The sequence below is a fragment of the Aethalodelphis obliquidens genome, unplaced genomic scaffold, assembly GCF_003676395.1.
Source record: "Aethalodelphis obliquidens isolate GAN/ISIS:26980383/991018 unplaced genomic scaffold, ASM367639v1 scaffold95, whole genome shotgun sequence".
In the NCBI taxonomy this organism is placed as follows: Eukaryota; Metazoa; Chordata; class Mammalia; order Artiodactyla; family Delphinidae; genus Aethalodelphis; species Aethalodelphis obliquidens.
In genome coordinates, this window is record NW_020838039.1 from 2,629,822 (window position 1) to 2,655,283 (window position 25,462).

The 25,462-nt window shown below is 34.9% G+C and overlaps 1 protein-coding gene across 7 annotated transcripts in view; it reads left to right on the top strand.

The window, feature by feature from the left end:
* The window catches only part of MAPK10 (mitogen-activated protein kinase 10), a 350,858-nt gene that overhangs the window by 254,255 nt on the left and 71,141 nt on the right, over positions 1-25,462 (top strand). For 3 of the 7 annotated variants that reach the window (XM_027095833.1, XM_027095836.1, XM_027095831.1), the window contains 5 exons: positions 6,588-6,717; positions 10,819-10,877; positions 11,723-11,861; positions 12,559-12,724; positions 15,185-15,256. In XM_027095833.1, coding sequence (XP_026951634.1) covers positions 6,588-6,717; positions 10,819-10,877; positions 11,723-11,861; positions 12,559-12,724; positions 15,185-15,256 — 566 coding nt within the window. Of the gene's footprint in view, positions 1-6,354; positions 6,473-6,587; positions 6,718-10,818; positions 10,878-11,722; positions 11,862-12,558; positions 12,725-15,184; positions 15,257-25,078; positions 25,151-25,462 lie in introns of those variants that run through there. The other 4 variants (XM_027095835.1, XM_027095832.1, XM_027095834.1 and 1 more) reach the window with 2 other exon arrangements.

Here is a 25,462-nt window from a genome sequence, read left to right on the forward strand (position 1 = left end):
TCACATATTTCATATCAAGCTAAACTCTAATTTCCCAAGTCTACTACTTAGCCTATCAAATAGCAGCCTGGCAGCTTTGTGGATTTTGTAGTTTAAATCATGAGCTGGATCATACATAGGTGGTGCACTGAATGGTCACTAAGGGCAGCAGGGTGACCGTGAGACAACTTGTCACAAAGATACAAGAAGGTCAAGAGAGGCAGCACTTGCATGCACCCTATCACTCCATCTCACTGAGATGAAGAAGTACGTCTTTGGGAGCCTTCAATTCTTCACTACTGCCATCAACCTGATTTCCAAGAATATGGTTGCCTTATGCTTAGGGTAACCATCTTCTTTACTTTCATCTATTTTCTGTGGTGATGAGTTTGTTTAGCTAGTCCCACATTCATTATCCATGTGGTAAATCTTTGTGTGATCTCCCCCTTCACTAGTTTGCTGAAGGGCTGTAAAGTACTAATTCAATTTCTAGTGTTTGGAAGAGCTGCTGCTTTTGGTGCTGTCTTTCAGGGCTTGGCTTCTGAGCCCCTTGCTACCCCTGCTTCAACTCTGTTGTCCATAACGTGTGAAGTGGTGTTGATTAGAATCTATATAACTAGGCTTGGTCATCTAGGTTAGTTTGTTGCATAGGTGAAATGGCTTTCTTGGTGTTGAGCTCTGAGCCCAGCCACCTTCATCCACAATGGGACCCTACCTTTTGCTTAGAAAAAGATTCAGGCGAACTCCACAGCTTATTGCTGTATTTGGTCATGAGTTACAGCTTGTCAAATATTGCATTCCCCAGAAAATACACTTTGGGATGGTATCGTATGCAGGAGATTTATTAAGGAGTGTTTTGGGGGTTTACAGCTGTGGAAAGGAAGGGAAGGAAGCAAAGTCAGAAGTTCAGCTGCAATGAAATCTCAGTGGACGCCTCAGCTGACCCTTTTGGGAATTTTTAAGAGAGAATGAGCCTTCCTAGCTGTCCTGAGTTGGGGTGAGGTGGCCAGGCTTTCATAATCCCAGATTTATTAGTCGCTGATTGAAGGCTGCCCAAGAAGAGAGTGTAACTTCAGTTAGGCAGCTCTTTTCAGCTGAGGTTATAACCAGAGGGGACGAAGAGCTGAGAGGCTGTGTGCCAGCAGCATTCCCAGCAGCTGGGATAAAAAGTCCTTTATTCCTGAAGGGGAATCTTAGCAGTGCATCACAGCACCTACACTTCCCTTTGATGCACTAATGGATTTCTGTTATTGGCTGTTTTTTCAACATGCTTAGAAACAATTTGCAGAAAATCGGAAGCCAAAAGTGCCTAGGGCCCATGAGAGTTATAATGTATTCCTGAAACTGGGATATGCTTACTTCTAGACTTTCCATTGTATGATATAATGAAGATCTTTAATAGTTAAGCCACTATTAGCCATAATTCTATTACTTGTAATCAAAAGTATCTCTAACAAAATGTAACCAAATTGATATAGCCAAGCAATTCAATGACAGATTAGTCCAAAAAATCAACTGTTGACTTTTGATATGGGGATTAGGGAAGGCCTCTACTGAGGAGATGATATTTAGGCTGAAACCTGAATTACAAGATGGAGTCAGGCAAGTGAGGATGTGGGAGGAGCATTCCTGGCAGAAGGAACAATGCAAAAGCCTTGAGGCAGAGGTGATTTTGCAGGTTGGCCAACATGTTTCTCTGTGGTGGAATCAGTGTCTTGATAGCATGTCTAGGGACTATAATGTTTGGGCATGAAAGTGAGATATTTGAGGGCATGAGGTAGAGATTTTTTGATAGTTTTCAATTAAAGTCCAGGCCTTTGGTAAAGGTCAAAGTGAGAATATGGGAACATGGGAAAAGAACAGTGAAGGGTGCAGTGTATATTCCAGGACAGAATTTGGCTTGCCCAGCTATGGCTTAAGATGTTTAAGGTGCTCCAATGATAAGGTTTTTTAATTTTTATTTTTTAAGACATAAAGTTCTTCTCACAATTCCTAGAGATTTTTTAGTTAATTTTTTAATTTTTTGCCAACAAGCATGTTAATATTGATCAAGAACATTTTAAATGTGATAGGGAAGGGGAATAAGAGAAATTATCAAATAAATAATTATGATTTAGGAAGAAGAAAACTTTGCAACGGGTTGTCTGCAATTTCCAGAAGGAAAAAAAATCAAAACAACTGATTTTATGTTGAGAGTAAGACTTGCCTACAGGGATGTGTGTGTGTGTGTGTGTGTGTGTGTGTGTGTTTATATAAATACATTCAAGGAGGTAAACATAGCTTTATTGCATCATAAAACTGGATTAAATGACAGGAGCATAACAAAAGAAGGCTGTATCTTTCTTTCATGAATAAACCTGATAGACATGGAAGTGAGTATGTTAAGAAATTGCTAGAAAATTTTCAGCAGAATTGCTGGAAAGTTGCTAGAAGTGGCTGAAAAACGTTCATAAAGATTTATCTCTTTTTTTACTGGCATGAAGGAAAAAAAAGAAAAGCCACTGAAAGAAATAAAATAAAATTCTATAGTCCAAGATTCAAAGAAAGAAGGACTTCAGAGTAACAAAAAACTTTCAGACATTAATTTGTGACTATGCAGCAACCAGTGATTCCAATTTGCAGATGTATTTGCTAAACTGCTGCCAGTAATCACTGAGGAATTACAGAAAATGGGAAAGATTATAGTGTCAGCCAGGGTTCATGGCAGGAGGCAGAAACATTATAAGTAGGCAAAGATTTAATACAGTAAATTGGGTGCTTGCAAATCATTGGAAGGCCTGGAGAAGTGAACTCTAGTCTGGGCTTCCTGGAAGGACTCCCAGACATGAGAGAGATGAATCACCATGGGAGCCCCAACCTCTGAGAGTATCCTAAAAAAACTGAACTTCTGGAATACATGATTGTAACAGAGATTTGAAAACCACAGAGCTGGAACTGTACGCTCATTATTACCATCATCACTACTCCGTCATGCTGGTGACTGGGCTCTGGAGACCACTGTTGCCTCTGCTTCAAACCATCTTCTCTCCCAGGATTCTGGAAAAGGACATGAATCACTGCTTCAGAAGAAAATTTCACATCTTCATGAGACTGTGCTTGATAACTAAGAAATGTTAGAAGATGACCACCCTCACTTTTGCCTTGCAAATCTCCCACGGTTGCATCTGCCTGGCAGGACCATATTGCAACCCAGAATACTAGCTGCAAAAGCATCTAGGAATTGTATGTGTGTCTCTCAAGTCTCTTCAGTACAGGAAGGCATGATACAAGGGAGTAAATGGGCCAAACCACCATATTCCATACAACTGTAGATAGGCGAAAGTTATTTTTTTAGAAGGAAGAAGGAGGTTATAAGAGACACCTACTGAACTTGATGTTGGTCCTAGTACTGGTTAGAAATGATACCCTGTGAGTCATTAAGAAAGCATGTAGTGGTGACTGGGAATAGGGGTTTCATTAAAAACAAATCACACCAAATAGCTTATTAAAGTGGTAGGTAATAGAACTGTATGGCTATATGTGTCTGGATTTTAACAAGGCTTTTGTCCCAGACTTTTATAACATAGGACAAACTTGTGAAATGTGCTCAGGATAGTGGTATAGTTGAATGGATCTGTAATTAGTAGAAAGATTAAAAACTGCTGATTAGTAGATACATGTCCAATTACAGCAGATAAATATCAAATATATATATATATATATATATATATATATATATATTATCCTGCCCTGCATTACACAATGACTCCAGCAAGGACATTGACTTTAAAAATAGTAATAGTCATTATTTATTGAGTGCACACTCTAGGCAAGGGGCTGTAGATACATTACTACCTCATTTACTCCTTATAACAATCTTGTCAGGTTGTTATTACCTCCATTTTTAAGCATGTGGAAACTGATGCCAGAAAGTGTAAGTGGCTTGCTCATAGCTTCACGTCTAGTAAGCAGTAGTGCTGAGATTCAGACCTAGAATTTCTTCAAGAAAGAGGTACCAGAGGGAGAGAGAACATCACATTTCTAGGAGAGGTTGGCCAGAACCTGCCAAGATCCCCAGAAGGCAGCATTTTCTCAGTCATCCCACATGGGCCTACTGTCTCCAGGATCTGTTCAGTATCTCAGGGACTCAAACTCACATCGACAAGACTCACTAAAAGCTCACGCACAAAACCAGATTCCGACTTATTAAATTACAAGACAATGCAGTAGTCAAGCTAACCAAATATGGACATAATACTTACGTGCAGAATTCTGAAGGACAGCCTCATGAGTAGAATTTTGACTGCAGAGGATAGAATCAGACTAAAGAGACACAGATCAGATTGCTAACTGGCTGTAGTCTCTGACAGTCACAGTAGGGATTTCAACCTGGCTGACTGGATCCCTGGACCTACCTGAGAGCACACTTTCTTATTTCACCAGGCAGTACCAGAATTTACCTCCCTGTCTCCTTCCTAGGCCCACATGACTAATTGCTATTCTTTCTTTAGATATTTTAATGACTTCACCTAAGTTGTTTTGGCTTAAAATTTAGTCTTTCTCTTTAAGGTGACTGTTCTGACCACTTTCCTGTTGACACAATTTCTTAGCTTCAGAAAGCAAGTTTAATTCCTGTATTTCCAAATTAACTGTTGTCCTTGTACACTACCTATAAGATGTATGCCCATTTGACTCTTGTGCTGACATTGATAGGTTAACAAGAACAGAACAAACACAAGAATAGAAGTACCAGTGCTAAAATACAGAGTTGAAAAATACAGCACAAGTTTTTAAAAAGACAGTATTTCTAATTAGCATAGGCTCACTGTGAATCAATAGTGCGTGATGCATTTATCAAGGAAACCAGGACAGACTTAGCTGTATTAACTGTGTCAACAGAATGAATGAGCAAGTGAATGAATGAAAGAGTTGGTAGCCTTTCCCTAGTCTTCACTGACACTCCATGCTTAGAGTAAAAATGGCATTTTCAGAGGACATCAACAGACTGTAATATATTCAGAGGACGCTGACCAGATGGTACTAGGACTTGAAATCACACTCTGACAAATGGTGGTAGGACCATTTAGCTTAAGAAAGAAAAGACCTGGGGGGGAATAAGAAAAGCAAAGAGTTATTGAGTGCTTACTGAGTGCTTATAGAGTAGGCCAGACATTGTGCAAGATCCTTTAATAGATTTCAAACATTATGGGCTTGTCATGATGTAAAGGGAATACTTTATTTTGAGTTGCCTTGGAAGGCAGGGCTGACAGTAGTTAATAGAAATCACAGAGAGACAACTCTGTTTATTAGAATGATGACATTTCTAACTCTAAGAGCTTTCCAACAACAGAATGAGCTGACTTTATGTAAAGGGGTCCATGTTTTTGAAGATGATCAAGCAGAAACTGGTCAAAATTTTATGGAGGTGTTTTGGAGAGGAATAAGTATTAAATGGAGGCATGGACCAGATGAACTCTAAGACTTTGTCCAAACTTCTCTTGTGAGTCTATTTGCAATACAACAAACCTCTTATTTATCTTTTAGTTTAGTGGCATGAGCCCTAAATGGTTAATGTCACTTCCAATTCAATAGATCAATAGGATATTGATTGCTCCCTTCTTTCCTAGCAACGAAGACAAAGTCCAGGACAACCCAAATTTGCAGAGATGGAAAAAACTTTGTGAGCGGGTTCATTAGGTATAATATTTAGCAAAAAGTGATTCACTTCCTCATTTGATCCCTAAACCCATGTATTCTGAGTATGGCAGAAACATAAACATGGTAACTTCTTCTCAAACGGCTTGAAAGCTTCAAATGTTAGTAGCATTCATTTCTGTCTTTGTATTTAAATGTAATGATTTATGCTTCTGAAACCCTGTCTGACTGCATTCCTTATTTCAAGCTTTGTTATTGTTAATGAGTGCACTTTGAGCATCAGCCCACCTGTGCATTCATGGCAATTAGTGTCACATCTTAAGAACTGGTCCTGTGGGGGCTTCCCTGGTGGCGCAGTGGTTGAGAGTCTGCCTGCCGATGCAGGGGACACGGGTTCGTGGCCCGGTCCGGGAAGATCCCACATGCCACGGAGCGGCTGGGTCCGTGAGCCATGGCCGATGAGCCTGCGCGTCCGGAGCCTGTGCTCCGCAACGGGAGAGGCCACAACAGTGAGAGGCCTGCATACCGCAAAAAAAACCCACCAAAACTGGTCCTGTGAGTGGGGAAAGAATGAATGTCCACTGAAAACGATCAAAGAACAATAAAGTTTTACAGCTAAATATCACATATTAGTGGATGAGAAATTCAAGCCCAGAGAGATTAAATGACTTGCCACAGTCGCATGGCCAGTGGGAAAGTTGAGCACTTTTCTTTCTTTTGTCCCTGACTCACTGATGCAATTACATGCTGTTTTCTTGGCTAGATACTCTTTTTCTTTTCCTAGCAAGTAGAATGTTTCTATACTAGTCACCCTTATGTCTTTATTTACAGCCTGATTGACATGTGGCTTGAAAAGCAGGTATTTGAGTAGGATTCCAAACTAGTATTTTCCTTATCTGTATCTTTAGTTTGGTAGGCGGGAATTCTAAGGGCTCCTTTGTTCTTAATTCTGGATTGCTCTTGGGTCTCTGCAGTGCTGCGTATGATGCTGCTCTTGACAGAAATGTGGCCATTAAGAAGCTCAGCAGACCCTTTCAGAACCAAACGCATGCCAAGAGAGCTTACCGGGAGCTGGTCCTCATGAAGTGTGTGAACCATAAAAACGTGAGTTCTTATTTTAAAGCTCTGGTGGTAGGAGGTGGTGAGATTGGGGAAAGAAGATCAGTATGCCAACTTGAGTAGGAAAAACTTTCTTTACTTTGCAATTTTTGCCCCTTAAGATTGTTTATCCTGCCCATTTGCTACATTTGCTTTCATTGTGCTCATGGTAGCTTTCTTCTTAAAAATCATCTGAAAATCATATGGCATGGAGGGGATGAATCTGATAGATATTTCCCTGTTAAGAAATTAACCGTATTTGGTTATCTTGCTCCAAATTAACCAGAGAACTTCATGCATTTCCAAAATAAATTTAAAAAAAAAAACACCCAAACAACCAAAACCAAACCAAAAATATCTTAAAGAACAATATGCTATGTTTCTTTATAAAAATTTAAATTTAATTATTAACAGGTGAAGATTTTTATCTCTTTTTACTTTTAGCTATAGTCTGGCAGTGTCCTCCAACTGTTCAGTGTACACACTGTGCTTTGGCACCTTGCTTTTTGTAGGGTTGGGCAAACGTGCAGGGACATATCTGCAGTGTACTTCAGAACAGGCTTCTCAAAAACATTTCATGGAACTCAGTAGGAATGCATGGGCTTTCTTCACTTCAGAATATAATCTTCTTCAAACACTGGCAAAGGCCTCTAGAATTCTTTCTGTGCTCCTGTTCTTCTTAGTAAGGATAAATGGGAGATAATTCTTATTTTAATAAAGACAATTAATAAATAAATTATAATAAATATTTTATATATAATTTATTACATACAAACATATAATAAAAATAAATTATTATAAAACTATAATAACTCCTTATAAAGTTTTTCTTGAGTATGAAAATCACAGAATACATGAAATTATCAGTGAAGTTTTATAAACAGGTGAATTTGTCATAAGGTACTAAGTAGAAGCAAATGTATGAGTGTTTAGTTCAAAGATATTTAAAATAAAAATATGTGGATTTAGGCCCAATGACAGTGTTTCTTTTTCCTCCTATTACTCTACTCCAACGACTTTTTAGTTCAGTCATTTGACACTTAAATGAATACAGTGTTCCAGGTATAGATCTAGATGCTCTAGGTGCTAAACATACAGCAGTGAAGATAAGAGAGACAAATCCCTGCCCATGCGATGCTCATGTTCTACTGGGAAGAGAAAGGCAGTCTACAAAATAGGTAGGTCAATGTTTAGAATGTCAGATAGTAATAAGTGCTACCAAGGAAAACAAAGTGAAGAAGAAAGATAAAAAATACTGGTCAGTGCAGAGTGGGTAGGGTTACTCTTTTAAATAGGTTTAGCAGGAAAGGCCTCACTCAGAAAGAGAAATTTTATGAAGTATGTACCCATCTCTGATTTGGCCAGGCAAGGAACATGATACTTCTAGAAAGGAATATAGAAATGTTAGAAATGAGGATTCCTAAGAAAGATTCTGCTAAAGCACTTTGTCCTTTCAGTACGTGAAATAAAGGCAGGAGCAAGATTAACCACATGACCAATGCAATCTATTTTTATGATAGCAAAGAGGATGAGAAATACCATAGGCAATGGAAGATGGATGGACACAAGCAATGAAACAACTGCATGGGAAGTTTTAATAGTTTTTTGTTTTCATATATTGAATATTTATATTTCCCTAATCCTCCCTCCAGTCCCTAAAATGCAATAAATACATTGTGGAGAAATTCCCACTTACTTTGCCAATTTGAGGGAATCCTACTCCCCATTCTTGACTGGAATATGGGGGTTCACATTTATGTTACCTAAAAAGGATTTCCAAATTGAAATAATATTTTGTAAATGGCATCCTGCCTGCTATGTGTGTATGTGCATATGTTTGTGTATGTACATATGTTTGTATGCATGTATGTATATAAATCTAGGGAAATAAATTTCTGGAACTTGTTAACAGAAAGGAAATTCACTGACAATCAAATGCAAATTCCACGTTGTTGCTTGTAATACTAACTACAAGCAGTCAATGAAGAACGCTGGAAATGCTGTGGAAAGTAATGTGAAATAGTGAAGCAACCCCAATTAAGTTTTTAATAATAAAGAAGACAATCCATTTAGAAAATGAACACAATTCTAGGAAGTGATAGCTGTTATGATTGTGGGGCCATGACAGATGTTGATTCACATCTGTGCGTTTTAATGGGTTGGAATAAAAAAAAGGAACTGCATCAGATTCCTGCCTGAAAATGTTTGAACTAAAATGGAAATACCTGTGATGGTCTGTTTCTAAAGATAAGATTTTTGATTGGTTATTAATAGGAGTTAGGATTTATAAGGGATCAAAGAAAGAACAGAGGAGAAATACTCAGAGGAAAATCAAAGACAATGAAGGTGTTAAAACAAGGGCATAGAAAAGGGGAATACAAGAATATATAGTGGGGAATTTACTTTTTAAAATAATAAACCTTGACTTATTTAACACTGTAATGCTATTTTCTAGATTAATTTAGATTACCTAGATTATTTATTCACCAGATAATATGGATTAGCATTTTTTCATCTTTAAGGGTTGTTTGTACGTGTTGTGTGTCCCACACACAGTCTCTGATGTTTTTGTTTGAACAAATATCAAAATGAATTACTTTCTATGATTAAGTATTATAAACACAGGCTCACAGTTCCAATGAGAACTGTAGACATTTTTCAATACACACCATAACTAAGTATACAGAATAGCAAAGCACTTTAATCACAAGTTTTAAAAATATTTTGAGGGACTTCCCTGGTGGTCCAGTGGTTAAGACTCCATGCTCCCCGAGTAGGGGGCCTGGGTTTGATCCCTGGTCAGGGAACTAGATCCCACATGCTGCAACTAAGACCTGGCACAGCCAAATAATTAAATATTTTTTAAAAATATTTTGAAACAGTTTTATTTCCATATGCATATTCCATGCTGCAAGGTTGCTTCAGAAGAGATAATCTTGTGTTTTTTGATATGTTATAACAATTACCCTGTATATATATGTATATATATATATATATATATATATATATATATGAAAGTATTGGATAGTGTTGTGATTGTTTTTCTCAGTAATTCCTCAATAATTGGAAACTACTGAAGGCCTAAAGCATTCCTTAGATTGACTGCATTTCTCCGATGTTGAAAATCATTTTGTTTTGTTTATTACTTCGTGTTTCTATATCACTTATGAACTTTATTGAAATTCATTAGTTCATGTTTTAAAGATGTACACATCTTAAATTTGTTTTTGTGAAATGGTTGCATCCATCCAATGAGTAGAGGTCTGTTATCTATATTTTTTATTTTTATTTCCCACTGGCACTTTAGTACAGAATATTTAGCTGAAAGACAATTTTGAGTTATTTATGAATGTAATCTATTTGCATAAAACAAAGGTTTTTTCCTTTTAACATTTACTTATGCTAGAAGGTAAACTTCTTTACTACCTAATATATAAAATAACTAAAGCAGGAAACAAAAAAGTTAAAAAATCATTTTTATAACTTAAAATACATTTGCCGTTAAATTCATCATTGATATCATCCAAGATATACCTTTCCCCACACATACCATTGGAGCATTAGTTTAAATAATATTTGAGTGTGAAATAGAAGCAAAAAAACTAAAGTAACAACACAAAAAAATCTTGACTTAGAATACCTCCTTAACATAGAACATCTCCTTGACTTAAACTCCACCTTTTCATTTAGAGGAAGACATAGCCTTGCTAAGTCTTGCTGGTTATTTCACTGCTGCCTTACTTTTCTTACATGGCTTTTCCTCTTTTTTGTTTAGTTACATTACAACCCTATATTTACTAAGGAGAATCACACTCTAAAGCAATATCACAATCATATATCTTTTGTGACTCTTTTCTCTGCCTAAGAATTTGAGCTTTTTAATTGCATTTTAACCTGAAGACAGATTACATGTCCTTTCTGAATATGTTTTTGAATGTTCTATGAGACAGTTCTAGAAAATGTTTCTGACTTTTCTATATCCACCATAGCACTAATATGTGACTTTGAGTTGGAATAAGTGCTTGTTTAAATATGCTTTTTAAATAATTAATTTTCTCCCCTTTTCTTTCTCTCCTTCTTCTGTCCCTTCCACTGTCTCTTCTCCAGATTATTAGTTTATTAAATGTCTTCACACCCCAGAAAACGCTGGAGGAGTTCCAAGATGTGTAAGTAACAAAACTCATGAAGGAAGGGGGAGCATAACATTCAAATAACTCAAGTGATATTGACAAAAATCAGATGAATGAAATCCCTTGTAGAGATCAAAGGGAGGTAAGAACTGGCGGCAAATGAAAGGGATCCAGTGACAGGAGAGAAGGTTCTGTTTCTGCCGCTTCTTCCTGGAAAGACACTTCTGCTACTTTCTGGCCTTATGGCTCTTTGTGCTTTGTTGCCCCATGTTCTTTAGTTCAGTCAGAATCAGGGAAGGCTTACTAGTTATTCTATATTTTTACTTATTTTTAATTTATTCTGTGAACTTTCTAGACTGAGTCAATTCACTTTAAGAAATATTAATGACAGACACGATAAAAAATCATCCTTAATCTTTCTTTCTATTTTTGTGGTACCTTTGATTTTGTGCAAAAAAACCTTCCAGAAGTATAATGACAATAAGAAGAGGAGAGGAAGTGAATCCTAGCACATTGTCTTATTTAACACAGATAACTTGCGTTTAATGGAAGATGCTATTCTGAATTTTTTTTTCTTATTTGTAATCATAATACATGGGAAAGAGTTCAGGGAATTCAGGGTAAAATGAGAACAAGATGAAGGTACAAAATATATGGACAGGAACCACACACTAATAAATGCTACTTCTATTAGCATCTTTGTGGTAGAGTTACCATGGCTAACGTGCATGCAATACTTGGAGGTTTTTCATATACTTAATTCAGTCAAAAGTTGAGCTGGGAAGTTCGGAAACTTATAGATTTAGGAGAGGATCCTGACTTGTTTGAAGGACTTCACATGTCTTGTGATTTGGAACTTACAATGTGGATTTACCTTGCAGTTACTTAGTAATGGAACTGATGGATGCCAACTTGTGTCAGGTGATTCAGATGGAGTTAGACCACGAGCGAATGTCTTACCTGCTATACCAAATGTTGTGTGGCATCAAGCACCTTCACTCTGCTGGAATTATTCACAGGGTAAGAATACTTAGTCCAGAATTATAATGAAGATGCTTGTGGAGAAGAGAAAGAGCAACTGTAGGTTATTTTCTTTATGTAGGGGAGCTTGGTTAAATATAATGTACTTCATTTATTTTACTATAGAATTAGCACATAGTTCACTAATGTGTAGGAGGAGACTTAAGCACACTGTAGTTGGTTTTGTTTAACATTTCGTTTTAGCTCATTGAGAGTCAGCTTCCAAGGCTTCTCAGAAATTCTGACTGGCAGAGTCATATGTGCAGCTGAAACAAGGCAGTTCATTTCCAATGTTTCTGGTCACATAAAGACAGCAGCCCTGATCTGCTCTTCTGTCTGGCCTAGAAATGAAGTATAAACTAAAAGGTTTATGTTGCCATAAGGAGAAACCTAACATGACAATAAATGATGTTTTTTTTCTAAAAACCTCTTTCCAAGGTGAGACTAAATTGTAAAAATGATACAATTCTCTTCTGGGTTTAAAAAAGTTTCTGAGGATGTTAAAACAAAGAAATCCCAAAACTAATTTTAAACTTCTTTTGGGAAGTACTCTTTTGCTTTACATAGGGCTCTACAGTCAATGGCAGGCGGGCACCCATCAGTGCTATTGCAAGACTGCCATGTTGATTGAGTAGATGGAAATCACATGTTCCATTTGATGCTAGCTTTTAATATCTTCTCTTGTTCCTATTGTCAGGACTTGAAACCAAGTAACATTGTAGTCAAGTCTGATTGTACATTGAAAATCCTAGACTTTGGACTGGCCAGGACAGCAGGCACAAGCTTCATGATGACTCCTTATGTGGTGACACGTTATTACAGGGCCCCCGAGGTTATTCTGGGAATGGGCTACAAGGAGAACGGTAAGGATGCTTCTGAGTACCAGCCAAAGAAACTGTGAAGAAAATGAGTACGTGTTTTAGATAGCCAAGAGTAATGTTCTCTCTCATGTATATGAACTTTTTAAAAAATAAGGCTGCCAGCTTTCATATTCAGAGGTTTTTAAAAAAATATTACTACGAAGAACCACTCATTAAACATGTAAAGGATGTTTCTGAGAAGTAAGCTTGGTTAGAAGAACACTGAAATGTCATAGCCAAAAAGAATTGTAAATGGAGTCTGATTAAACAGTCAAGTGGATACTGATTAGCATACATGCTATAGATATTGAGAAAAATTGCTATTTAGGTGGCAGCTCAGCTCAAAGTGAGTATAAACAGGAAGAAATCTATCTACTGCATTTAGCCATTTGGCTTTATGTCACTTCTTAGATTGATGGCTCTAGTCTTAGGAAAAGACAAATAAAAAGATACCACAAATCCTTGGAGCAAGAATATTCACAAATGCTCAATGCACAGTCAATTTAGAATAATCCAAATTGTTCAAGTTGGATAAGAATTTCTTTAATACTTTAAAGTGTTCCACAAGTAATAGTTAAGGTAGCAATTACCTAGTAAGTTTTTATAAATTCTAAAACCATAGAGAGAGAAAAGTATTAAATTTTACGCTATTGATTTTATGAAGAAAATCTAGTATTCATGAACACTTTAAAAGAAAAAGTAGAATCTTCAAAATGTATTCCAATTTGATTTTATTAAAATGAAGGATTTATAAAAATACTTATTAGAAAGCATTGCAATATATTATTTTGAAAAGAATATCTCTAATAAGTAATGAGGTGTATTAAAAAACACATCCACTATATTTAGGAATTAAACTTGTCTTAAATTAGAATTATATATATGCACTCAATGTACCTTTCATACTCATTTTGATATTCTATTCTATTTAGTTCCTGGCAATCTATAAGTTTTATAGAAATAATTATCATTGTATTTTTATGTGTAGGTGCTGCAGAGTACTTTTATGAAAATTCCCTGGCCACCAAAATTTTAAAAAATTTCTTTGTGCCCTTCCAGATTAGAAGAGAGCCAATACTTTTGTGCATTTGTGCAGAGGAAGGGAAAGGGTTCTTAGGAAGGTCAGGTTTACTTTGTTGGACAATGGCAGAATTCTAATCCATTTTGACTTGGAAGAGGAAAATCTAGTCCTCTTCCCAAGACAATACCACACCTAACTTATTTGGAAAAGAAGATAGTTTTATACATTCTTCATAAGTTATTTTTAAAAAATCAAAGTGGGAATGAATTAAAAAATTCAAGAAATCAAGAATCTACAAGAATCTGGGGGGGAGGGTGTTCTGAATTTGCTCTTATGGATTTTCAGACCTTTGCTGTACAGATGGCATGTGATCTCATCCCTTGTTCTTCCCTCACTAGAAAGGATTGCAAGTTCCTGCCTTAGTTTTTTGGCTTCTCCTGATCCATGCAGAAAGCACACCTAGCACCCTTGTGCTGCTCTCACCTCTATACAGGATAAAGGTTATCATGCAGAGGAACCTGCTTGCTCTGACAACAGGCATGCCCAGCTACCCTGTGCACCGAACCCTGCCTTCCTTCCCCAAGGAGCATTTTAGCCTAATGTTTCTGCCCCAGAGTTCCCTTTGTCCTTACTAAAAAGCGAGTTGGAAGAGGGTAAAGATGGGTAAGAGAAGGTGAAGCCTGTTTTGTTAACAAGTATGACAATTGAGGAACATATGTGTGTAACAACTTTTTAACACTTTAATAATACTTTATTTATGTCATGACTCCTTTATACATGTGCAAATTATTTATGCATCTTTTTCTTGAAATATTTCAAGAAATATTTCTTGAAATATTTCAAACAGAAACAAAAACTGGTATTTATTTACAAGAATAACTTCTGAAGGAAAAACTAAGTCTTGAATACCAGGGATTCCAATATTTCTGCCTAAACCATGGTTCCAGCCATTTCCTAGTTTCTTGGATTTGGTTGCATGTACCTTATTTTGGACCAAGAAAAAGGGGGTCTCTAGTTGCCCTATTCCGTGTAACTGAATAGAATAGAAAATGGAAACAGCCATCCCTAAGGGTCTATTAAGATTATTTTCTCTGCATCCAGCAAATGACATCGAAAACCCTTTGGTGGCTTTTAACTGTCACCTGGCATGGAGATACTTTTGATTAAGCTGCTGCTTTTCCATGTTACCATTTTATGGCACTAAAGGGCAATCTAAGGCACTCATAAAGTAACTTTAAAAATTAATTTGAGTTCTTATACTAGATGTTGTTTATGTGATATTATATTGCTGGTTTTAACTCACCTTTTTGGCCAACTTTTGGTGGGAGACAAAATTTGTACCTTCTAATCAAACGCTTCTTTTTCCTTCTCCTTCAGAGATCAATTATCTTAGTTAACTTTACTTTCCTCCCTTTTCTTCACTTCCCTCTCTCTTATTCTAGTGGATATATGGTCTGTGGGATGCATTATGGGAGAAATGGTTCGCCACAAAATCCTCTTTCCAGGAAGGGACTGTATCCTTGTACCTTTTTGCTGCAGCCTTACCTGTTTTGTTCTCTCTCCCTTTAAACACATAATGATTTTGCCAGGAGAGTAAAGATAGAAGCAAAAAGTTGGGTAAGTGGTATAACTGTGACTAAAAAAAAAGTGATTATTTCTCTAATCTGACCAGTACTGAAGACTACATACCTCAATGGTTTGTTTTAATTAAATTTTCAATGGGTTTTTTTCTTCTTAAACTTTCTTATCTGTAACTCAAAATAGCAGTAACTATTTGCAAGTATTATCCATCTCCCTTCTAAAACCATTTTATACTGCAACAAATTTAGGCATAATTATTTCTCTACTTGCTGACATCTTAAGCTTCTGTCCATGCCTTTATTGATTTGAATTACTCTTGACACTATATCCAGTCTTAAATAGTTTAATATAGGACATCTTCCTTCAAACAAGAACTTCCACACTTAAAAATCCTAATTATTATTCAAATTGCTGGAGGTCAGGTGGGTTTAAAATAGGCTTTCCTCATCTGACTTACAGATGTGACTTAGACAGGCTTTTCCAATGAAATTTAGAATTAAAGAAATGAAATATACAATGTGAGAAGTATAGTCAATTAAAAAAAAAAGCAGGTTGATTTGTGTTCTACCACTTAGTCTTCTACTAGATTCCATCAGAAATTTCTTGAACAGGTATCTCTGATTTGGATACCTGGTATTTGGATACCTGGTATATTTCTGAAAGGATCAAAAGTTCACTCTTTAACAAAGGCACATATAGGTGTTTATAATATATCAATAAGAAAGTTTACATATTAATAGAAAAAATATTTTTATAAATACAGAAATACCCTGTTAAACACAATTGTGCAAATCTAAGTACAACAGCTGAGAACTTTAACAATGATAATGCAAGAGTGAGTTCAATAGTTTTTAGAAATTGGCAGTAAACATGTGATCCATAACTATTAAGTATTGTATTTGACTAATAAGAAAGCTCTATTAAGAACTCTTATAATGTAAGAAAGATTATTATTGTTATTTAGTAGGAATAGAAGAAAAGGCCAATGATAAAAAAAATCTGACAATAAAAAGTTGATGCCACAATGACCATGCATTTAATGTAGGCATTTATTTATTCTGCTGTATATGAATAAGATATTCTCTAAATTCCAATAGTAATATAATAGTAATGACATCTTCTACAACTATACTATCCAATAGGTAGCCACTAGCCACATTAGCTCTTGAAATATGGTTAGTCTGAATTCAGAGGTGTTATATGTGCAAAATGCCTACTGGATTTTGAAGATATAAAAAGAAAACATGTAAAATATCTCAATTTTTATATTGATTATGTATTTAAATGATAATATTTCATTTTACTTTAAATTAGTTATTGAATTTATTTTGAGGATCAATTACATACAAATCAATTACATACAAAGTTGGTTTGAACAATATTGTAATTCACATTCGTATGTATTGATTTCATACAAAAGTAGGAATTTGTGTGTGTGTGCATGTGTGTGTGCTTTTGTCTTTGGGGTACAGTACATTTCAGATTGAAAAAACCCAGAACTTCTCAATCAATTCCCAAAGACAAAATGTTACAAAATATCTCATTCCCGTGTGACATTGTTGTTACAGTCACTTGATTCCCATGTAGCATGGTTCTCTGAGATCTAATTTAGCTATTCAGGCATTTATCAGGGTTCTTTTTCTCTTATTTTAGCCATATTAAATTTAAAAGCCAATAAAATTAGGAAAAATTAAAACACTTTTGAACCCAAAATACCCTTCAGATAAACAAGCAAAGATAATAGCACCATATTGATAATTCTACATTCTTCCAGAAATTGTTCTCTTGGAGGTCAGTTTTTCCTTTTATCCTAGTTTATTTTTTAGAAAAATGTTTAGAACTTTTAAGTAAATTGTGCAAATATCAATACATAAAATATATATCTTTGATAAATATGGTCCTAGAAATTAAATAAACCCCAATACACAAAATGTAGATTGTGATAATGGTTTGTATTCTGTATTCATTTATCTCCTGTGATGATTATGTAAACTACTGGTATCCAATAGCCTAGTGCCATATATTGCTGGCCTATAAATCAGTGGGGAAGTTACATAAAGTCATTATAGTGGAAAATATCTTGCTTAAGTTAAATTTTACTTAAATATGGGTAAATAACTTTCAGATGAAATGCATTGGAATTCATTTTGCCTATAATTAAAATTATAATTTAATGTCTTAGTCATGACTATATTTAAAAATTAAACTAAACCATAGAAATCCCTATTAAACAATGGAATACATGTACTATATGTTTTTGAGTGGAATTGTTTCATTAATTTTTACATGAAGTTATTATCATTTTGTGATTAGAGCTTACTACCAATAATAAAGAGATCAGAGCATTGAAGTAACTTCACTAGGCCATGATGATCAGACACAATTTGGGGGCTGATGGAGCTTATTTATAGGGAGAAGAATCATACCAATATTTTAACATATTGAAATGATTCCAGCATTTACTGGAAGTAATATCAGATTTTAGTATATGCTACTTTATACCTTGACTACTTCCAAAATTCTTCCGAGACTTAAAAAAACAATCTAAGTGAATAATTCACTTAGAATTATTCAGAGTAATTTCTGTTGAATTTCTCTGAAGCTGAAAAATGATGTTATAATACTCTATCATCATAATCAACATTATTCCTCTCTCTGAACAGAACTTTTTAATGCTCCTTTTTTAAAATCTGGACCCTAAGTAAAAGTAGTAAAACACCTTGAAAAATTGGGAAAATCTTATGAAATTATCATTGACGACCAAAGTTTTAGCTATTTTCCTCTGTTAAAATTGTATTTAACATTTTGGATTTTGAGAAACATTGTGTGGGTTTCTTGACTATTGATACGATCCAGATGGTATTACAAGGTAGTTTCTTGATGACTAAAAGTGTTGGAACCTACATACATACATATTTACTTTTCGATTTATTAGTTTGCTAGCTTTTTTAATATCCAAAGGAACATTTATAAAGTGTTTGTTTTTCTTGTGTAAAGAGTTTCTTAATTATATAAACATACACTATTATACACTCAATTTTCATTATGGTTTTATGATTAAAACCTATTTCATAGCATATATGCTGACAAAATATATAGTATCATTAATAATTCTTGGGCCCATGATGAATTTCAAGCCAGAGAACAATGAATATGCCAGGTCCATTATTTTATTTACATAGTCCAATGATCATATAAGAGGCGTCAGTGACTTTATATTTCATTAAGATTTTGGTTTTTTAAATAATAACTTATAGTAAAGCAGTTTTATGATACTTCCTTAGAAGTTTTTTTTTTGTTTTTTGTTTTTTTAAAGGACTATCTAGTTCCTGACTCCTTCCATCCACCCCACAACCCAACCAGGGCATGCTGTTTTCTTGATTACTGAAGTCTCATATAATACCAGGATAGTTTTCATATAATACCAGTTCTTTCCTTAAGCCTGCTTCTTTTAAATATATTTTTCTACCTTATGTTTTCCATTCTACTTCAAATGGTAGCACCTTTTTTGAGCAAGGTCTGTGATATTCCTTTATTTTGAGTTCTGGCCAAAGTTCTCTGGACCTGGGAAATGTTAAAAATAGGCACACCATATTCATTTGAAACTTCTGGACCTCAAGCATATTATCTCCAATTAAAGCTGACAGATTGCTAAAACATGGCCTCTTGCCTTTCCCTCTGAGAACATGAGAAATTTCAGTTAGAAAGAAAAGGATGTACATATAATCTTTCCAAGAAGCCAGGTTATTAAGGAACAGAGAATGATTTGCCAAAAATATATTTGAAGAAATGAAGAAAACATCCTCATATTAACTGACTATCATATCTTTTCTAAACCTGAACAAATGAAAATTGGGAATAATCAAAGTAAGGTGAACAAAAATTGGAGATTGTGGATTATTATATCCATCTAGTACAGATAGATATTCTTAATCCTTCTTCCCTCTTTGAAATAACTCTGCTTACTTCCTAATAAACTTTTGCAACTAATACATTGCTATATTCTGCATCTTCTATCTAATATTACGGTAGTACAATGTTATCTCAAATAATATATAATTTATGACTTTAAATAAAATTGGGATGTAAAAATTAGTCATTCTTTCACACCCATAATCAAATTGCCAATAATCACAAACATTTGAAAAAATAAGAAAAATTTTTTCTTTGTATTTGCTAAAAAGAATATATTTTCACCATGAATTTGTGAATACTCTTCTCTATTATTATTACTTTGAGAAAATCAGAGTAAGGTGGGAATCACTAGAATGGGAGCTGGAGATTCTGAGGTGATCTGAACAGATGCGAGGAGGACAGAGTTATAAGAGCAAAATCCCTCTCCCAAGAAATTTAGAGTAGGCCAGAATGTAACAAAGGGCAGGATAAGGCATGAAGGTGTTAAAAGGAATTGAGAGAGATACACAGAAAGGGGGCAGAAAGTAAGGGAAGACACAGAGAACAGGCTTTGGGGGTGGAACAGAAGGAAGAAATTGAGGAGATGGACCTTGACTCCTTGATGCCTTGGAGAGGAGCTATTAAGTGACCATGGACAAAGCTCCACTAGGACTGCTGCGTCCCCCAGGAGTCCCCTGTCTCCCGGAAATGGATATAGAAAGGTTTAAAAGCATATTATTTTTCCTTATCCCTCTACAGTTCTGTAGGCAGAGTACTGAAAGATCTTCAAAAATAAAGTAAACTACTTGAGGGGGTAAAACTGCAAACAACAAAACACATTCCTTAGTCACTACTTGTTCTATTCCATTCAAACTGCCCTTGGCCCGATTGGCCCTTAGGACAAAGTTTGTGAACAGTGATACCTATTGTGGACTCTTTCTCCCTTCAGCAGTCAAATGAGTCTCCAGCGCATAAGGGCTACAAGAACTTACTCTGGTCCTCTTAGCTTTAGTCATGTGACATCTCCTACCAACTTCAATTTACTTTATAAAATACCTCCTTTGCCTGCCTTACAGGATTGCTGTGATGATATCATTTGATATATATAAAACATTAGATGTTTACAAACATGCACATACCTGTAAATACCTTTAAAAGATAAGGAACTTCAGTTTTTATGGTATGAAGTTAGTTTGGGGGCACTCCGGCCCAAATAACCTTCAAATTGAATTAGGTAAACTAAAAAAAATAGAAATAACCAAAAGACCACCTAGAATAAAAAAATTTCTCAAGTGATGAGAAACCAAAATTATCTGTGAATTAGACAGTAAAAGGAAAGAAAATGAATAGTTTGTCACTTACTAAAGCACTTCTTCAAGTTAATGTGCAGAATGAAGTGAGGATAATTACCCGAATCTTCAGGGAGCTTGTAATTAATTTGGTGATAATGTGAGACATTCAGAGCCAGCATTTACTATTTATTCATCAGAACATGAAAAGTTTAAAGAAAAAAAAATTTTTTTCAACATCAGGATTTCTTTAAATTCCTTATTTGTGTACACTGCAGAATTACACGATTTTAAAGATGACAATTTAAAATATTTTGTTGCAGTAAAAAATTGTCTTTTTATGAAAGAATATTTTGAAAATTCATTAGTCTACAGTTTTATTTATAATTTAACATAAAGCTAAAGATATTCTCCTCTGTTGTAAGTTTAAATGATTTTCTTCTGTTTTGTTAAAAAAGCAAATCAGTGACATAACATTTATAAAATAAAGGTTAGCCATTAATATGATGCCATAGAAATCATAAAGAAAGAAAAGCAAGTTAAACAGGTAGTCTCAAGGAGAAAATCTTCCTCTGTTTCCTGGAATTAGAATATTTAGCATTGTTTTCTGTGAATGTTTTTTTATTTTTTTTTACTGAGATTCACAAGTGCAAAGTAGGTACATTCACATTTTATTTATACATATCAGTAACCTTTTATAATTCCATGTTTGCGCTGAAGTTTAAAACAATGTGCTTTTGTAAAATATCTAATTAACTTTTAAAACAAACTTTTCAAAGAAATGATGTTCAGATTTTAGAAAACCATATTAAATCTTCTTCCTATTGTACTTTGAAGTATTCATTGAAAGAAAATTTATCAAATCCCATTGTCTGAATCCTATGCTAAATAAAGATATAATTAGGTTAAGGAGAAAAACAGTGTAGTCTCACAATTGCGTTACCAGAGCCGCATAATCTCCTAGATAGGAAACATCTGCCAGGTTGCTGGTTAGAAGCTCACATAGTCCAAAAAATATTCCATCATAGATCACAGTCCAAGCCACTGGGGTGTGGAAGTAGCAATAAAGTGCTTTCTTTGTTTAGATTTAAACTGCCACTACCGATATTATATCATTTCTGTCACTTGGCTAGAGTAGAAAAAAGATAATTTAGTATAATCTAATGCCTGACAAATAATACACTTGAGATTTTCTCACCTAGAAAACTTATAACCATATTTTAGTAACACCAAAACTTACTTGACATTCCTTCTAAGGAAAGTGACTCAGTTTCTGCCTGTCACAGTTGCAAATGAATCTGCTCTCTGCCTCTGGGAATACTGATGATGAGAGGGGAAATGTAATGAATCAGAACCATAAAAGCAACCAGAATTCTACCTCGGCAGCATTAGTGTACAAAACTCTTATGGAGACCCAAATACCATATCAGACTGTCTCAGAACGCATCAAAATCCAGTTTCCAACTGTGATTGAATTTGCCAATTTCTTCTAAGGTCTATTCACAGTCAGTATTCATTGGAATATCTTGAAATTTTCATAGAATAATCCAGTTTCACCCTGATAAGCAGATATGCATATTAGATGAGGGAAGGCTTACTACTACCCCTGGTCCCAACAAGATTTAGTATCAATTCTTTTATTGCCTAGTTCCTGTTTTAGTTGCGATGACTAATTAATAAAATTTGGTGCAATGGCTTTCTCTTGAGAAATCATCCTGTCTTGAGTAATAAAAATCTATATAAATTCATGTGCATATACTCTACTTTTGTAATTTATAATAATAGAGCTTATCATTTCCAGGCACAAGGCTTAGCATTTCCATGGCATAAGCATGGATAGTCTGTAGGAATAGTGAATCCTGAGGGAAGTTAAATGGAATTTGGAAATTGGAGAGATTTCCAGGGCATTATTACTCAGAAAAGATACATTAAATAAAGAAAACAGAATTCAGTATATTCATCAGTAGTTCAGATTTTGAGTTTATATCTCTCTGCATTATTTTTATGTGAAAGCTTTGTGATCTATTGTCTATTTTAGCTTCTGACATGAAGATAAACTTCCAAAATTGTTCTCCTTTTACTTTGAAATATCTGTATCCAGCAGAGCCACACAAATGAGAACTGGGAGATATAGCAGTTATTAAACCAACAACAGTCTAGAACCAACTGATATTGAAGCAATACCAGGACTAAGGTTCCATGTAGGTCACCTGTTGTTATTGTTGTTGCTGTTGTTTAAAGGCATAACTGAGGGAGAGTGAAAATCAAAGGATTTTAATCTGAAAGATGAAAATTTTCCAGTTTTAGAATAGTGGTTGGAGATCATAGATTATATTCACATATTTTAAGATTATTATTTGGATTAGGGAACAGGGTAATTCCTGTTTAGATAATGGAGAGAAGTTCCATAGAGTCAGCTGTGATGTCGAATGCCTTTCTAAGTGGTTTCAGCAGTGAAAAGTATTGCCCAGTGAGTAAGCTTCCCTCATTGGAAAAATTTTCTTAATTATATATATAAATACAAGATACAATATAATATTATATAAATATAAAATAAATGAGCCTTTGCTATATATATTTAATTCCAACATATAATTTATATATGCATATATGTATATAATTTATATATGTATATATTTATACACATACTTATATATGTATATGAATATAAGTTATATATATATAAAATACATGATGATACATAACTAACATTTATTGAGAACTTACTATGTACCAGGCAATGTGGAAGGCTCTTTACCAGGCATAATCCTTTTACATCTTAAAAAATTTTTACATGATAAATACTGTCTATCATCCACATTTTAGAGGATGAAAAGAGAGATGAAGTAACTTGGCCAAGGTTATACAATTAGAAAGCAATGGAGTTGGTTCTGCAGCAGAAAAAAATGAGTTTCTCCCAGAAATAACATAGAAGAGATTTTTTTTGCATTAAATAAAAAATAGAAATAGAAGTTTTCTAACTAGCAGATAGGTTTGTGGCAGAAATAGCCTTTTCCAAATGTTTGAATGGATGCAGGCAAGAGAAAACTTGCTTACTGAGTTTATAGCTGTGTATTTTTTACCTATCTCTCCCACAATATCTATAAAAAATAGATACATGATAAATAACAACTTAGACTGGTCACTTTGGACAGTATGATAAGAATATTTGCAATTCAAAAGCAAATACCATTTCAGAGATTTTTTTTCCCCTTTAATCAAGTTACAATACCAACCTCTTGTGAGACAGATATTATCTGGAATTACAAATGCATTAATAATAAAGGGATGCACAACTGTTTGCTCTATCTTTCCCTGATATTTTTGCATGTCACTTGCTTTCCTAAAATGGAAGCAAAACTAATTTGCTTCTCTGGGTATGCTTATCACCTTCAAAGGTGTAACCATTTCTTTGAAGTGATCACTCTGTTTAGATGTTAAGTCAAACTTTGGAAACTTTGAGTTTAACCTGACTGAGATTTTCACACTGCAAAGAATCTTATGAGGAATTCTGTAAGGTTACTGTCAAATTACAAGATGTAATTTGAAGACTAACTGGAGAAAAATTATAGTGTGCTGCTGCTATCCTAATGCCTTTCCCTATTTGTTCCCCCTCAACTTCCCTTATTCTTCTAGGTTATTTTCCCCCATAAGAATGACCTATCTTTCTTTCTGAGTTTTAATAGGAACGCGTGAGTAACCGAGTATAGTTAAAGATTTCACTTTCTTGCTTCCCCATTTTGCCCCTCCCTGAGTATCCTCTACCCTAGCTTCCTGGTTTTAAGTTCTGGATGATAACTGGCAATAGCAGAGAGACCACTGTAATTTCACCTTGAATTCCAGGTTTCTTTTGACTCACAGTCTCAGAAGAAGTGTCACCTCTTTAAGTCATGTTGTTCATTTCATGTCAAACCACCTTGTTTTGAAAGCCAGCATTTCTTACCATTATAAAGCAACCATGCTTATGAGGATAAGACAAGGCTTCCAGTTTAGAAGCATGCTCCTTTGATGGGAGTCAATGAAACTGAACGAGCATATTCCAAACACCCATTCTTGGACTGGCATTTCACTTCTGGAAATTTATTCATATTTATAAATAAGAGTAAGTGTGTTTTATAAAATAAACCCTTTCTTCTGAGGTTGCTGGCAGCTCAGCTTTTCTTTCTTTTTTTCTCCAAGTATAGTATACAAAAGAATGAAAGAAAAGCCAATTTGCATATTTCCCATATTAACACAATCTAAAATAATTTACAATACAAATCAGTAGGATTCTAGCAGATGAATGCAAATGAGACCTTTTAAATCAGAAACTAAATTAATCATTGAATTATAATTGCAAAATAATATTATCATACATTAGGTGGCATTGAGTGGCATTGTTACATAGCAGAAAGGGTCCTGACATTCTTGTGTTCTTCCCATCCACTGTTTTAAAGCACTGTAAGACTGGCCTCTTATCCAGTCAGCAAAAGGTCAGACTGTTGCTCCATGGCATGGGTAGGCAAGTGTTTTCATTTATTTGCTGTTCTATTCCTGTCTTCTTGTTTATCTTCATTTCATTTTTGTTTTCAGTTGACATGTGGTCAGTAGGGTGCATCATGGGAGAAATGATAAAAGGTGCAGTGCTGTTTCCTGGCACTGATCGTATCCTTCTTAGCAGCCAGTGGTCTCTATGGGTATCATTCTCAATCAATTCCTTTTGGTGTCCAATACAATACTGATGATGGTATATTCTCACTGCCATTAGAGGGATTCTGGAGACTCCAGCGTCAAATGTTTACCAGCTGGCATTATGGTAGGGTAACCTTGTCACCTAGCAAGATCTTATGTGGATAATACAGTATCAAATATGGAACATTCAACATGTTATCAAAAGGTCTGCCTTAATTTAGTCCTATGAAATTAATGACAGTGATATACTCTTTACTGTCTTTTGTTGTAGATGTTTTAAAATTA